General features: G+C 39.1%; 1 protein-coding gene across 1 annotated transcript; it reads left to right on the plus strand.

Moving 5' to 3' along the window:
* The first annotated feature begins 630 nt into the window (after positions 1–630).
* syt11b (synaptotagmin XIb) lies at positions 631–11,705 on the plus strand. The gene is made up of 5 exons (XM_083556265.1): positions 631–2,220; positions 2,305–2,686; positions 8,139–9,040; positions 9,414–9,534; positions 9,801–11,705. Exons 2-5 carry the CDS (start codon positions 2,653–2,655, stop codon positions 10,109–10,111), a joined length of 1,368 nt encoding a protein of 455 aa, XP_083412391.1. The 5' UTR covers positions 631–2,220; positions 2,305–2,652; the 3' UTR covers positions 10,112–11,705.
* The last annotated feature ends 3,066 nt before the right edge of the window (positions 11,706–14,771 follow it).

Raw genomic sequence — 14,771 nt, forward strand, 5'->3', positions numbered from 1 at the left:
CTCGTGGTGGTTCTTGGGCTTGTGGTTGTTCTTGGTACTTTAGACCAGATTCATAAAATTACTATAATCCTTTAAAGTTGAAACTAATTTTGTGTCTGAGCAAACATTAACCATACAGTTGTTAATATTTTATAATAGTGATGACGATATGGAATAATTTTCAACCGATTTATATTGTAGATGTAGATATGGATAATTATAAACACATACAATGCATAGAAAAAAGTCTACAAACTCCTGTTAAAACAGCAGGTTTTTTATTAACAAACAAAAAACGGATTAAAATGCAATCCGATTTTTTTTTTTTTTTTTTTTTTTAAATAAGGAATCGTACAATCAATACTTACAATAACCTAGTTGCACACTCTCATTTTGATACTTTGTTGAATAATTTGATTTTACTACACCTTCTACATATTCTACTTACAGAGTTAATCCGTTTTTTCATATTTTTTGACTGGCCAATATTTCCCATTTTTTTAATCAAATATTTTAGATAATTGAAATTTGGCGCAGTCTTTCAAAAACATTGCTCTTTTTTCCGTCCCTTTGTTCATATGGATGCGTTATGCTTTGAGTCATTGGTTTGTTATGAATATGAAATATGAAATAAGAATATGAATAAGAATATGAAATACTTTATGAGAAATTGAAGCAGAGGTTTTGCACTAAATTTGACTGCAGCTTTTCATAATTCCTCACTACCTTGATAGAAGCCACTGTTGGTTGAGTTTTATTTTGATAATGTCGCAACAACCATACCTGTTGGAATTATGGAATTCCTGTACTTTTTGTAACTGGTCTCATGTGAGACCATAACACATTTTGCTACATGGTTTATGGTGATTTTTATTTTATTTAATGATCTCACAGGAAAATGTATTTCTACACATATCCCAGTGATGTAGGCAGCTGGGTTCAGAGCGCAGGTCATCTTACAGCGCCTCTGAAGCATAGAGGATTAAGAGCCTTGCTCAAGGGTCCTCAGAGTGGCAGCTTGGTGAACCCAGGGCTATAACCCCCAACTTTTCCATCAGTAACCCAGAGCCTTAACCACTAAGTGATCAACTCCCTGATCAGAGCTGTAGTTGAGCCCAGACAAAAAATATCTTAAGAAATCCTATAGAAGCAGCTAATGTTTATTTGGAGGTAATGCAAAATATTTCACTGATTATTTTACTTTTGAAAATAAGATTAAATGTTTTTATTGTGTTCTGAACACAGCTTTATCACCATTCATAAAGGGACATGAGCACATATGCAGCCAGGTTATTGTGCCTTGTTTATTTTTCCACTTCTCTCATTTCACACTGAATTATATAAATTTTTGATCATTTAACACTCTAGCTGTTTCTTGAACTCTGTTTTTATTTACAATTTTATTTAATTGTGTAAATGTGAAATTTATGAATGAAATCTTTGTGAAAGATTTACTTACATGTGTCAAGTACAACAAAAGGTTTTCTTCATGTTGTACTTTTTTTCTATTATTTTTCTTTAGAATTCGCTAGAAAGCAGTGCCAAAGCACAGGTTTAGCCATAATTGAGACATTACAACTCTGAAATAAGTATAGGCTGTCTCGCATGCTAAGTGATGCTCTTCCACACACATTTGATGTCAGATTAACTGATCTTTTCTTTGTAACCTTTATGTTAGAGTACTTCCAGTGACATTTACAGTATATGTTAATACCAACCCTTATCATAAAAAACCCAAAACAAATTAAAACAATAAGGCAACGCAGCCAGCTATGTTTATGAGGAGATGTTGTGTGTAGAACGATACTGATTTTCAGTAAGCATCTGTTGGAGCAGATAGATGGCAAGTTCGTTTCCATCTTCTGTGGAAGAAATTACATAGAGGAAATTGATCAATAAAATAAAAATAGATCTCCTCAGTGCTGTAGCTTTTAGATACGGCTTCCTTTCTACACAGTCTTACTGGCAAAATCTATCTATCAGCTTCACCATCTCAAAAAGTATTTTGGCAGTTGTTGATAGCAGGGTGAGAGACAGAAAGAGAACTGGGGGTTTTCAGTAATGTGTCGGTGTTGCAATAGAACATTGGTATATAGTATATAATAAACATATAGTAATAATAATCAAATACATAATGCTTGTAAAAACACTTTTCCAGGGGTAAATATATAACGTGGTGTCTAACAATAAAAACATCACTGTCCTCCTTATGGCTGATTCATCACTGTCAGTGTGGAGAAGGTAGGTGTTTTGTTGTGCTTGTAGGGAAAGAGGAAGCGGATGTGGTGTTAATTTAACACTAGTTAAATAAGAACTGAATTGAAGCTCTGTAGGATGCTGTAGGTGTCAGTGATGATGATGGTGATGATGGTAGTGGTGATGGAGGTGCAGGTGGGCGGGGCTTCGTCCGAGGGCAGCGCAGCCGCAGCATCTTAAAGCCGAGCAGCATCTCCCAGCACTGCGCAGCATCCCGGGGCTGAGCGACACCGACACTCCAAACCTCACCGGCCACCACGCAGCATGGATTCACATTCGTAGAAACCATGAACGATCGAGGTCGTGAGAATTAATTCAACGACTCGTCGTCTACGGTTTTCTCGTCTGGTATACTCTAATCTTTTTTTCCTCCTTCGTCCCCCCGGACCGCACACGACGCGCCCCAAAGTCCTCAAAATGGCCGAGATCACCGACATACGAGCTGCGTACGGTGAGTAAACTCCAGCTTGGGTTTTCTATACAAAAGATTTTTATGAGCCAATAAATGTACAGTTCAGATAACGCAAGATTTGTTTTAATTAATTTTTATTCGGTAGGCCTGTGTGTGACTTAGAGAAGCGTCCTGGCATCTATGTCTGTAGACTGATAAAGCTCTTTATTCACATATGTCCATGTTTTAATACTAATATAAGGCATTTTTATTATTGTGAATGAGTTTATTTATTTGTTCATTTTAACCCCAAAAGAAGACTTTCCCCTGTCTTGGCTTTTTACGACAGTTTGCTTTGCATGTACGGCATTCGGCAGACGCCCTTATGCAGCTCCTGTTACAGTACATTTATTTCTTGTATACATCTGAGCACTTGGGGTTAAGGGCCTGGATCAAGAAAAGGGATTTGAATTTACAACCTTCCAGTCAGTAGTCCGTCTTATCCCCTGATCTTAAACTGGGATTAATTTAATATAATGTTTTAAATCAACCCTCTCTCTCACCTTTTTCATAGATAGATAGATAGATAGATAGATAGATAGATAGATAGATAGATAGATAGATAGACAGACAGACAGACAGACAGACAGACAGACAGACAGACAGACAGACAGACAGACAGACAGACAGACAGACAGATAGATAGATAGATAGATAGATAGATAGACATTCCTAGAGGTGTTAATAAGAACCTTTGCATGATGCAAAGATAATCGCATAAGATAAATGTAATAATAGGGCCAGTTTCTTAAACAGTCTGGTGTAGTTACTCTAAACCACTCGCTACACATGCTAAAACTCAACTCATAACATGATGTCTCAGAAATTATTTTCCTGTTTAACTTAATTTGTGTTTAGTAAACTATTTCTATTCTCAGTGCATTACAGGTCTGTGAATTGATGTGAGTAACATGCACTCTCTAACAATAGATACTGATCATCCATGTGGCATGATGTCACACTGCACTGGTCTTGCTGTGTGTGTATCAGGCTGGTCAGTGTAACCAGATGCAACTTAAGATGGAGATATTGTTGCCCAAAAAGGTTTATTAAGTAATTAAGCAACATGCCCAGATGTGAACAGATAGATGTGAGGTGAGTAGATGGAGTTTGTGAGTCAGGATCCAGTATTTTAAGTATAGAAATATTGAACGTGTTTAGTTAAGAAAGGACTTTTTTTTCTAGGATTAGAATCAATTAATTGAGCTTGTGTCTCTGGAACAGGTTTAATTTCTGAAAGCTTTTAGTGGGTATGACTATCTAAAACAATTTTGTGCCAGGTTTACTTACTATTGTCAGTAAATGCCAGCAGACACAAACAAGCTTATTTTATCAGCCTTTTATAGCTGATAGAATTATACACAATAAGTGACTCATTATGGTCATGTTGTGACGATTCAGATGATGTAGCTCTGTGTAGGCTCTTTTGAAGGACTATGTGACGTGTAATGTGGGCTACTGTATGCAGTGCCAGCTGGAGCTGGCAGTGGGAGTAACATATGTCTTCCTGAGTCATGCTACTGAGGAGGAGGGAAAGAAAACAGTGTCTGATCACACAGTATGGGTCAGAGCTTGATGGATGGCATGTGCCTAATACAGAGTATCTCCATTATGCTGTAAGACTGTTCAGTTATTTGAGGACTGTGTTACTGCACATCGTAAATCCTAAAGCCAGCATCCTAAAATAAATCCTGTATGTATTTCTGGAATGAACACCCACACAGAATAATTATGGGTGCATGCATCTAATCAAGTCTACAGAATACAAATAGATATCTGACTTCATGACAACCAGCTAACATAACATGAACAGTAAGAACTAATATAGCCAGAGGGGCAGTGTTTAAATACACTGCTGTGCCATGTCACATTTCTGAAAAATACCTAACAAACTGTCTATATTTGGAAAGTGGGAAGGACAATACAATCACTGATGACTGGATGAAAGTAGAAATCTACATGATCCTCTATATTCTGACCTTTAATCAGTAGAGTCATCTGTTAAAAAGATGTGAGAATAAGCATGAGCACATCATGTCTCCAGTTGCAGGCTTTACACAGCGGTCCAGATACGACCAGCTGCTCCGCCTTTTGCTGCATCATCCTACTGCTAGCTTGCTTCCTGACTGTTTTATCTGCTCATAGCCAATGCTGCCTTTAGAGCCAGCAGTAACACACCTCAGCTAGTGACTGCCTCAATGAGATGAATTCATTTACTTTGAACTATGAAAATGTACATATGGTTAAAATTTAAGGCAGAAATGTGCACCATATGAGTTTACTTGATAATGAGTAGGAAGTTAGGTGGACGGACGGACGGACGGACGGACGGACGGACGGACGGACGGACGGACGGACGGACGGACGGACGGACGGACGGACGGACGGACGGACGGACGGACGGACGGACGGACGGACGGACGGACGGACGGACGGACGGACGGACGGACGGACGGACAGACAGACAGACAGACAGACAGACAGACAGATAGATAGATAGATAGATAGATAGATAGATAGATAGAGAACATCTGTAAAGCAAATGTAGGCCTTTTATGTTTCAAACATGATTGGGTATGAAGCTCTAGGCCACTTTCATCTGTGTTACTGTGCTTTGTGATTTATAGAAAATACATACAGTTCAAATACACCAAGGGATATAATATAATTATATATTATAATGGGCTATATCTTGTTATATACTCAGTTCTGATATGATTACAATTAAAACCACTTGATACTGTTAAAGAATATTTTGTCCTTTGCATGGTTAACAGTACTCTGTCCGATGAGTAATGTTGGTTCCACTTGAGCAATGCTAAGAATTAAAGCTGCTGGCTTTTGTTCTAGTCTTTGTTCTATATGATTTTTGGAAAACACTTTTGTGAGTGTGTCCTTTGTATTAAGTTTTTTTTCCCCTTTTTTCTCAAAATCTTTGGGAAAATTACTAACAATCATACAGAGATGTAGAGTTCAAACCAGGCCAGGCTATGCACAGGATGTGAGAGTTGGCTCACACCACAGCTTGTGTCAAATTGTGACTGCAACATTTTGTGTGTGTGTGTGTGTGTGTGTGTGTGTGTGCGTGTGTGCGTGTGTGCGTGTGTGCGTGTGTGTGTTTGTGTGAGCGCACTGTTCCCTGGGGTCGTTTCCAGGCGACTGGAGCAGCTGTCTTTGACACTGTTCCAAAATCTGACATCATCGTGTTGGAATCCCTGCAGTGCCCAATGGCAGGGAGCAGCCCGGGCTTTGTCTGTAGATGCATTAGTTGTGATAGCAAAGTGGTTCTTAGACCTTTTCTTTAGAGAGCTATAGAGTAGTGAGAACACATGGGACTACACTTCTACACCAAAGGGAGGTATCACACGAGACAAGATGACTTAGAATTACTCAAGTAATCTTTTTAATAATACAGTGCTGTTGGCTACAATTCTTTATTTGCTACAGGACATTGTAGTGTTCGGATGTGCAGTAGGGCATAAAATATTGCATTTAGTCTGTCATAATTAATAACCCCTACCCATGATGTAGTAAAAAGATATCTCTGTTAAAAGGTATCTCTGAATATAGAAATGCATGCCTTCGCTGCTTGTGCACTTCTCAGAATTGCTAATGTTACTACCCTATTGTGTCATAAATATGCAGTCACATTTCATGACATTATCAACAGCATGTACTTCCTCAGGTGCCATTTTAAAGCACAAACAGGTACACACCTACCCATTCTCTGCAGCGCCTGTCTCGTCTAGTCTCAGAGGTCTCATTAGGACACACACACGCGCACACACACACACACACACACACGCACATGCACACACACATGCACACACCCAGAGTAGCTCTCTGGCAGCTCTGAAACAAAGCACTGCAGCTCCTCAAGCTCAAAGGCCATCAGCGCAGAGAGAAGCTCATTGCCTCTGGGGATTGTCTGTATTTTACGCTTATCAAACACCACCCGATAATTCATCCCCATCCCCATTTTATTTCCTTGTTTTGTTTCCTTCATTTTTTGTCTTGAAAAGACCAAACATTAAAAGCTGTATGCTTGCTATATTGATTTTTTTTTCTGTATTGCCTTGTTAAAAATGCTTGCATTAGGTCCAGGTAATAAAAAATAAAGGAAAAAGAATTAGATGGGCCTTTAAAGCAATTCTAGAGGTTGACAAATTCTACCGTGTTGTACTAAAGTCAGATATCAGAACAAATTCTCTTTTCATGTACATATACATATTGCCAAGCCAGTTTTTACAATTTGAGTCAGTATTCTGTTATAAAAAGCATTGTTTGACAGAGGGATTCTGGTCATTTTAATAGCATAGTAATATTGTGAAAAAGCATCACACACACACACACACATGCCCTGTGAACAGCAAGGCCAGAATTACATGACAGCAAGCCATCAGTAATACAAGAGTCAATTGCTGGTGTGTTTTGGATGTAATTTGTTTTTCTATTTATTATTATTTCTGTCTGCTGGTGCCCTTTGCCACAGCATTGCAGTGTGTGGATTCCTGCTGTGTTTCTTTTAGGCTCAATAGCATTCTGCCCTCCTGCATCCCACATTAATAGCTAACAGACTGACTTTGTATACTACACATAGCCAAGCTAAATTATTGTATTTTAGTTCTGTGAGACTGTTGGAACAAGTCAGCTGATGCCACATTGGCAAAGCCTTGGCACAAAACACCGGACACCGGAGAGAGACATAAACAAGACTGTGGGCCTCCTCCCCTCCCTCGTCCTCTCCTGTCACTACACCACCTCTCACGTCTCCATAACACTTCAGTCCAGTCCTCCTCCGCCATCTTCCTACCTAACCTGTCACAGCTTCCTGCTCAAATTTTGAATAGCATTATTTGTTCTTTTCATGCTTGGATATTGCATAACGTTCAAACACACCAGAATACTTTCTGACGCAGATGCATCTTTTTATTTTTCATGACTTCACTCAGTTCATGTCTAGATTTTTTTTCTGTGTGTGTTTTGGTTGCTATGTCTCCCTGAATCATCTCATCCTCCCACACTCCCTCTGTTTCTCTGTGTCTGTGTGATTTATTTCTCGCTCACTTTGCTCATGTCCGTGGCGTCAGAGCCTCTCAGCTGCCATTTAAACACTTCTTTAAGGAACCAAACTCTGGAAATTATTAAACAAACAGATTGTACTGCTACAAACCTGAGACTTTTTAGACTTTTTATAGCTCAAATGAATCAATAATATGTATTAGAATACTAAATACTCTCTCTCTCTCTCTCTCTCTCTCTCTATATATATATATATATACTGTATATATGAATGCTAAAATGCCTCACTTATTATTTAGGATGTAAATGCTCATATAAAATGAACACACATATAGCCCTCACTTTGTTTAATGTAGTGTTTCATTTCTTAGTCTTCATGTTTATATGTAAAAATGTAGCCCTTAAAAACCCTATTTACATATTTTTTCAGATATGTCCCCAGTACTTGCGGGCTTCATCGGCGCCGGCGTACTGGTGGTTGCAGTGGTGGCCTTAATCTTTGTGTGGACATGCTGCCAAAAACGTTACAACCGGATGAGCCAAAAGCTCCACAGTGTCCATTCAGAGTGCGGTGACCCATTGACAGACCCACCTTACAAGTTCATCCACATGCTGAAGGGCATGAGCATCTACCCCGAGGCACTTACTAGCAGCAAGCGAATTGTGCGACTTGTACGTCGAGTTGGCGGAAATAACAGTGATGTTGAGCGAGAAGGCAAGGGCTGTCCTGTTGTGCTGGTGGACGTGGGTGCAGAGAAAAGTCCAATGGTGACACCTCAGTTTGAGGTAGGTGCTTTAGATGAGAGCGCTCAGCCAATTCCGCGACTGGAGAAGGAGCTTCCTGTTCGAGCGGACTACTGCTGCCTGGAGAACAGCTCAAGCAGTGGCAGCTCAAGCACCACTGCCTCCAACAGTGCCACACCTTTCACCGATGAGGCCGATCGCGGGACCCTCAGCCTCAACCTCGACTACAATTTCCCCAAGAAGGCTCTGGTGGTGACTGTACTGGAGGCACGAGGGTTACGTGCTGTAGATGGCCAAGCTGGCAGTGCGGACCCTTACATCAAGATGACCATCTTGCCTGAGAAGAAGCACAGAGTAAAGACCCGCGTCCTGCGCAAGACACTCGAGCCCGCCTTTGACGAGACCTTCACGTTTTATGGTGTGCCGTACAGCTCGCTGTCGGAGCTCACTCTGCACTTCCTCGTGCTAAGCTTCGACCGCTTTGCTCGCGATGATGTGATCGGCGAGGCGCTGGTGCCACTTACTGGTGTGGACCTCAGCACAGGCAAAGTGCAAATCACACAACCAATCAGCAAGAGGAGCATGCAGGTGAGACCAGTATCCTCCATTCACCTCATACACAGCTAAAAATAGAATTAGATTAAATTTGCCTTTTTTTTTTTAAATGTATAACATATATGAGGATCAGGTCAACAGCAGCTTGTAAGAATGTATAGCAGATGCCTGTAGGAAAGGTGTAGGCTGAAGGTTTTCAGACTATTCAGCACATTTACAAAGGAGGATATTTTTAGGTTTTCATAATGAAATGTACAGATATATTTTTAGCAAATGCTGCACCTGCTATTACAGATCTATGCCCAGTACCTAACAGTAAATTAGGGAAGATTAAATATAAATAAATAAATGAATAATTGGTTTAAAGGAATCAATGAACTGAATAATGTTGTGTGGGTTTTTGCAGTGTGTGAGCCGTGGTGAGCTGCTGGTGTCTCTTTCGTATCAGCCTGTCTCCCATAGACTCAGTGTGGTAGTGCTGAAAGCTAGACACCTTCCTAAACTGGACATTACTGGCCTAGCTGGAAGTGAGTACACACACACACACACACACACACACACATAGATTTAATGTCATATTTTTTCATATTGCAATTATATGGGGTTTTTTTACACAATGTTGACATATATGGATGCTTCAGTGAACATGGCTTCTATGTATATCTATTTTTTACATTTATATTTGAGAATATAAATATTATAGAAATAATAGAAATATTAAAAGATGTTAAAAGACTGCTATGTGTATTAAGCTAAATACTGATGTCCTGAATAAACTTACTTGTTCATTCAGACCCGTATGTGAAAGTGAACGTGTTCTACAACCGCAAGCGCATCGCCAAGAAGAAGACTCACGTGAAGAAGTGCACGCAGAATCCTGTTTTTAACGAGTCCTTCATCTACGATGTCCCTGCTGATCTGCTGCCCGACATCTCCATCGAGTTTCTGGTTATGGACTTTGACCGCACCACTAAGAACCAGGCCGTGGGGCGTCTGGTGCTGGGAACACACAGTCCCTGCCCCTCTGGTGCCACCCACTGGCAAGAGGTCTGCCAAAACCCACGCCGACAAATCTCCAAATGGCACGGCCTTGCTGAGTATTGAGGTTCCTCCAGTCTGCTCTGCACACACGTGAAAACAAAAAACATACACATATATACAGTACACACAATAATGATAGACACAAACACGAGGGACACCTCAAGGCCCTAAGAGAGACAGCTCGCCATATCATGTCTTTACAAAAAAATAAGACAAAAGGAAGACAATGATTTAGAGCACTTCATATGGACTTAAAAAACACAATGAACTTCTGCAACAGCTACGTAGTGATAGTTATCAAATAGTCTTTTCTAAAGAGTGCTGTTTTAGCCATCAGTGACACATACTCTGCTACTTAAATGTGCATATACACACACACACACAAACACACACACACACACACACACACACACACACACACACACACACACTAACAGACCAATAGAAACTTAAGAGACCAAAATATTGCTATGTAAACACTTTTGAGACTGTTACAAGTACACACTTCTGAACTTAGCATTGATTGTATGTATGTTTAAATTCAAGTGTAACGTCTGCGTCCACAGAACTCACTACATTGCAGTAGTTCACTGTACCGCATGTCTGATTAAAACAAGATTTACTGTAGAAATTCAAGCAACCAAGTGAACTGCAGTCAGTTCTGAGTAGTCACAAGATGTATCATGACATTTCAATTCACTTCACAAAAAAAAATCATGCTGCCCTTTTTCTTAGCATGTGAGTGATGATGGTGATTAGGATGAAGCTGAGCCCTTGTGAAAATGTGCTGAATTTGAGGAAAATGAATTTTTCCTTACAGTCCATGCACCATACTGTTAATGGACACTTCACTGTCACAACATCTCTAAAATCACACATGCTCCATGTAGCCACTTTTATAATTTTCTGTCTTTCGATACTATCTCTTAATGTCTCTGTAAATACTGTACAAAATGTAAAAGGGCACTGGTGTGTATTTCATAGGTATTGTATTATATGCACTGAATGCCAGTGGCATGATCTTTTTTTTTATATGGTGTGGCATTATTCCTAAAAAGCCTGGAGTCTGTAACAGGTTTGTTAGATCTAAATGTACACTGTAAAGACGACGGTCTGCTTTCTTACAGTGAGTTGTTCAAGGTACTGAACATTTAGTCTATTTCTGATCCTCACACAGCTGTCAAAGCATACACCATACAGCATACAGTCCCTCCATTACTCTCCATCAAAGCTCATAATTATATTCAAAGTCCTCTTTAGATAGCTCCTGCACTGGCTACATTGACTGATCTTTATGTGGTCATATAATGAATGTGAAAGCAACTAGTTGAATACTGACTGGAAACTTTTGATTGTTAATGATTTGTGGCATCTCATTACACAAATTGAACACGTCCTCTGCTGTGGTCTCAGCGACAATTTTAAATGCAACAGTAATGAAAAAAGTGCTGTTTAATATTACATAAAAAATATTAAGGTAGTCAGGGTTAGTTGGAGGGACTTTTGTGCTGACATAATAAAACAGATAATAAGAATAACTTGACTTACATTGCGAACAAATGTTCAGTGACTTTTAATATAACATATGACAATGTATGTTGGTGTTCTTAAACACGCTGAATAAACACACTGAAATTAAATGTGGTACAAAATGAAATTTGCCTCATGTCTTAAATCCTAACCTTCATGAACTATTTCAAAAATGGGATAACAAATCCAGAATGGAGGAAGTATAATGTACTGTCTGTGTATTGACAATCTCAGTTTGCAGGCAATGCATTTACAGTTAATTGGCATTGTAGCACATCATTCAGACATTTAGAAAACTGTTTTATCTGCATAAAGGTCTTTGTCACTGTTCTCATTTTCATTCCTCTGAAAATAAATAATATTACAAAATACACTATAAAGTCAAAGGTTTGTGGACACATTACCATAAGATTTGAACATTCCATTCCCCACTTAGTTGCTGCAGTAACTAACTCTTCTGTTAAGATATCAAGTTATATTTTAAAGTGTGCTTATGGAATTTTGTGCACATTTTACCATATTAATGTTAGTAAAGTCAGGCACTGATGTAGGGTGAGGAGTCCTATTTTGCAGTCAGCATTCCAATTTTTCCCAAAGATGTTCAGGTGGGATAAGGTCATAGCTATATAGCAGGTCACTCAAGATCTTCCACTCTAATCTCTGTAAACTATATCTTCATAGAGCTGGCTTTGTGCACATGGGCATTGGAATGCTGGAACAGGTTTGGGTCTCCTAGTTCAAGTGAAGGAAAATAAAGGATATACTACTGCATCCAAATGCCTCCTACACAGTTGTGTGCCTCCAACATAGGGGTAACAGTTTGGAGATATATATCATATATAGATTTCATATATATATATATATATATATATATATATATATATATATATATATATATATATATATATATATATATATATATATACACACACATATGAAAGCAGCAAACAAATTGAGAGTCAAAGCAATGCTACATTTGTACATGTGATTTTCGATGATAAGTCACTTTTTCAAGTTGTAACTTGAATTAGTAACTCATTAGTATCAGGTTTAGTCATGTGCTAGGGTGCTATATATACATTGCTGGGATCCTCTTTGTGGCATCACGGAGCTGCTGGAGGTTAGACACATGGCACTTCTCCACCTTCTGCTTGAGGATGCCCCACAGGTGGCCACTCCACCACCTTCACCATCAGCTTCCTCAGCAAGGCAGTTGTCATCTTAGCGGTGTGTTTGAAATTATAATTTCAATTATATGTTTGTATGTAAATTTCCGTTCGGCCCAGTTTATAAAGGGAGGGCATTATGTTCTGCTTCAATATGTGACAGTACATATTTAGAATTCATGTTTCCCTTAATGAACCCCAGCTCCCCACCATGCTTGACTGTAGGCAAGATCCAATTTTCTTGGTACTCCTCACCAGGGCATCGCCATGCATGCTGGACATCATCTGAGCCAAACAAGCCCCAGGACATTGTTCCAGTAAATCATGCTCTTTGACAGGTCGTCTTTAGCAAACCGTTTGCTGGCTTTCTTGTGAGCCAGTTTTAGAAGAGGCTTCCTTCTGGGATGATGACCATGCAAACTGACTTGTTGCAGTGTGTGTGGTATGGTCTGAGCACTGAAAAACAGACCTTCCACTTTTGCAACTTATAAATTAAGGCTGGCAGCACTCATGCATCTGTTTTTTAGAAGCAGCTTCTGCACCTGAAGCACAGCATGAGGACTCAACTTTTTTGATCGACCCTTGACGGATTCTGAATGGAACACATCTTGAAAAATCTCTGTATGGCCCTGGCCACTGTACTGTAACTCAGAGTGTTTCAGAGTGTTACTGAACTTCTTATAGCCCTGGCCATCTTTGTGGAGAGCAACAATTCCAATTCTCAAATTCTCAGAGTCTCAGAGGGTCTTTGCCATGCCATCCAGTGGTCAGTATGAGAGAATTGTACTCAAAGCACAAAATTTAAACTTCTCTGATAAAGGATACACACGTATGTACTGTACTGTCAAGTACATACAATCAGTATATATATATATATATATATATATATATATATATATATATATATATATATATATATATATATATATATATATATATACTATTTAATTGTAATTTTGGCTTCCATTATCCAGTTTTTTGTAATGTACACTTAAGGTGAATTACACACAGGTTTTCAAACAGGTTTGCTGCGCAGTGTCATTTGCTTTATCAAATTTATGTCCTTTTACTGGACATATAATATCATACTAAGATACAGTACTCACTTGTCCTCACATAAATCTAATACTACACGGTATACAGTATAGGCATAGAGTTAATGGTATTTGATCTTTTTCAACCAGAAGAGGGAGCAAATGCTCTTTGCTTAGCTGCTCTCAGTAGAAAATAACGTTCTGTTATTTCTTTCATGGTTCTTAAAACCACACTGGGTTAGAGTTTAGAGCTTTTCTGAATCGTTTACAGATGTCAGTGAACAGTGTCTCTGCACTTAACGATTGGGTCATGTGACTTCAAACAATGTGGGCTTAAAATAAAATAAAAAGTTGGGACACTGTACAAATTGTGAATAAAAACAGAATGCAATGATGTGGAAGTTTCAAGTTTCAATATTTTATTTAGAATACAACATAGATGACACATCAAATGTTTAAACTGAGAAAATGTATTATTTTAAGGGAAAAATAAGTTGATTTTAAATTTCCTGGCATCAACACATCTAAAAAAAACTGGGACAAGGCCATGTTTACCACTGTGTGGCATATTCTCTTCTTTTTATAACAGTCTGCAAACGTCTGGGGACTGAGGAGACAAGTTGTTTAAGTTTAGGAATAGAAATGTTGTCCCATTTTTGTCTAATACAGACTTCTAGTTGCTTAACTGTCTTAGGTCTTCTTTGTCGCATCTTCCTCTTTATGATGCTCCAAATGTTTTCTATGGGTGAAAGATCTGGACTGCAAGCTGGCCATTTCAGTACCCGGATCCGTCTTCTACGCAGCCATGATGTTGTAATTGATGCAGAATGTGGTCTGGCATTATCATGTTGGAAAATGCAAGGTCTTCCCTGAAAGAGACAATGTCTGGATGGGAGCGTATGTTATTGTAGAACTTGGATATACCTATCAGCATTGATGGTGCCTTTCCAGATGTGTAAGCTGCCCATGCCACATGCACTCATGCAACCCCAT

This window comes from Silurus aristotelis, assembly GCF_946808225.1.
Source record: "Silurus aristotelis genome assembly, chromosome: 1".
Lineage (NCBI taxonomy): Eukaryota > Metazoa > Chordata > Actinopteri > Siluriformes > Siluridae > Silurus > Silurus aristotelis.

What these genes read in the sequence shown, in the direction of transcription:
- syt11b (XM_083556265.1), top strand. Translation starts at nt 2,653, where the DNA reads ATGGCCGAGATCACCGACATACGAGCTGCGTACG. An exon ending in TCAGCAAGAGGAGCATGCAG is followed by an intron (nt 9,041 to 9,413) that starts GTGAGACCAGTA and finishes GGGTTTTTGCAG; the next exon opens with TGTGTGAGCCGTGGTGAGCT. An exon ending in CATTACTGGCCTAGCTGGAA is followed by an intron (nt 9,535 to 9,800) that starts GTGAGTACACAC and finishes TTGTTCATTCAG; the next exon opens with ACCCGTATGTGAAAGTGAAC.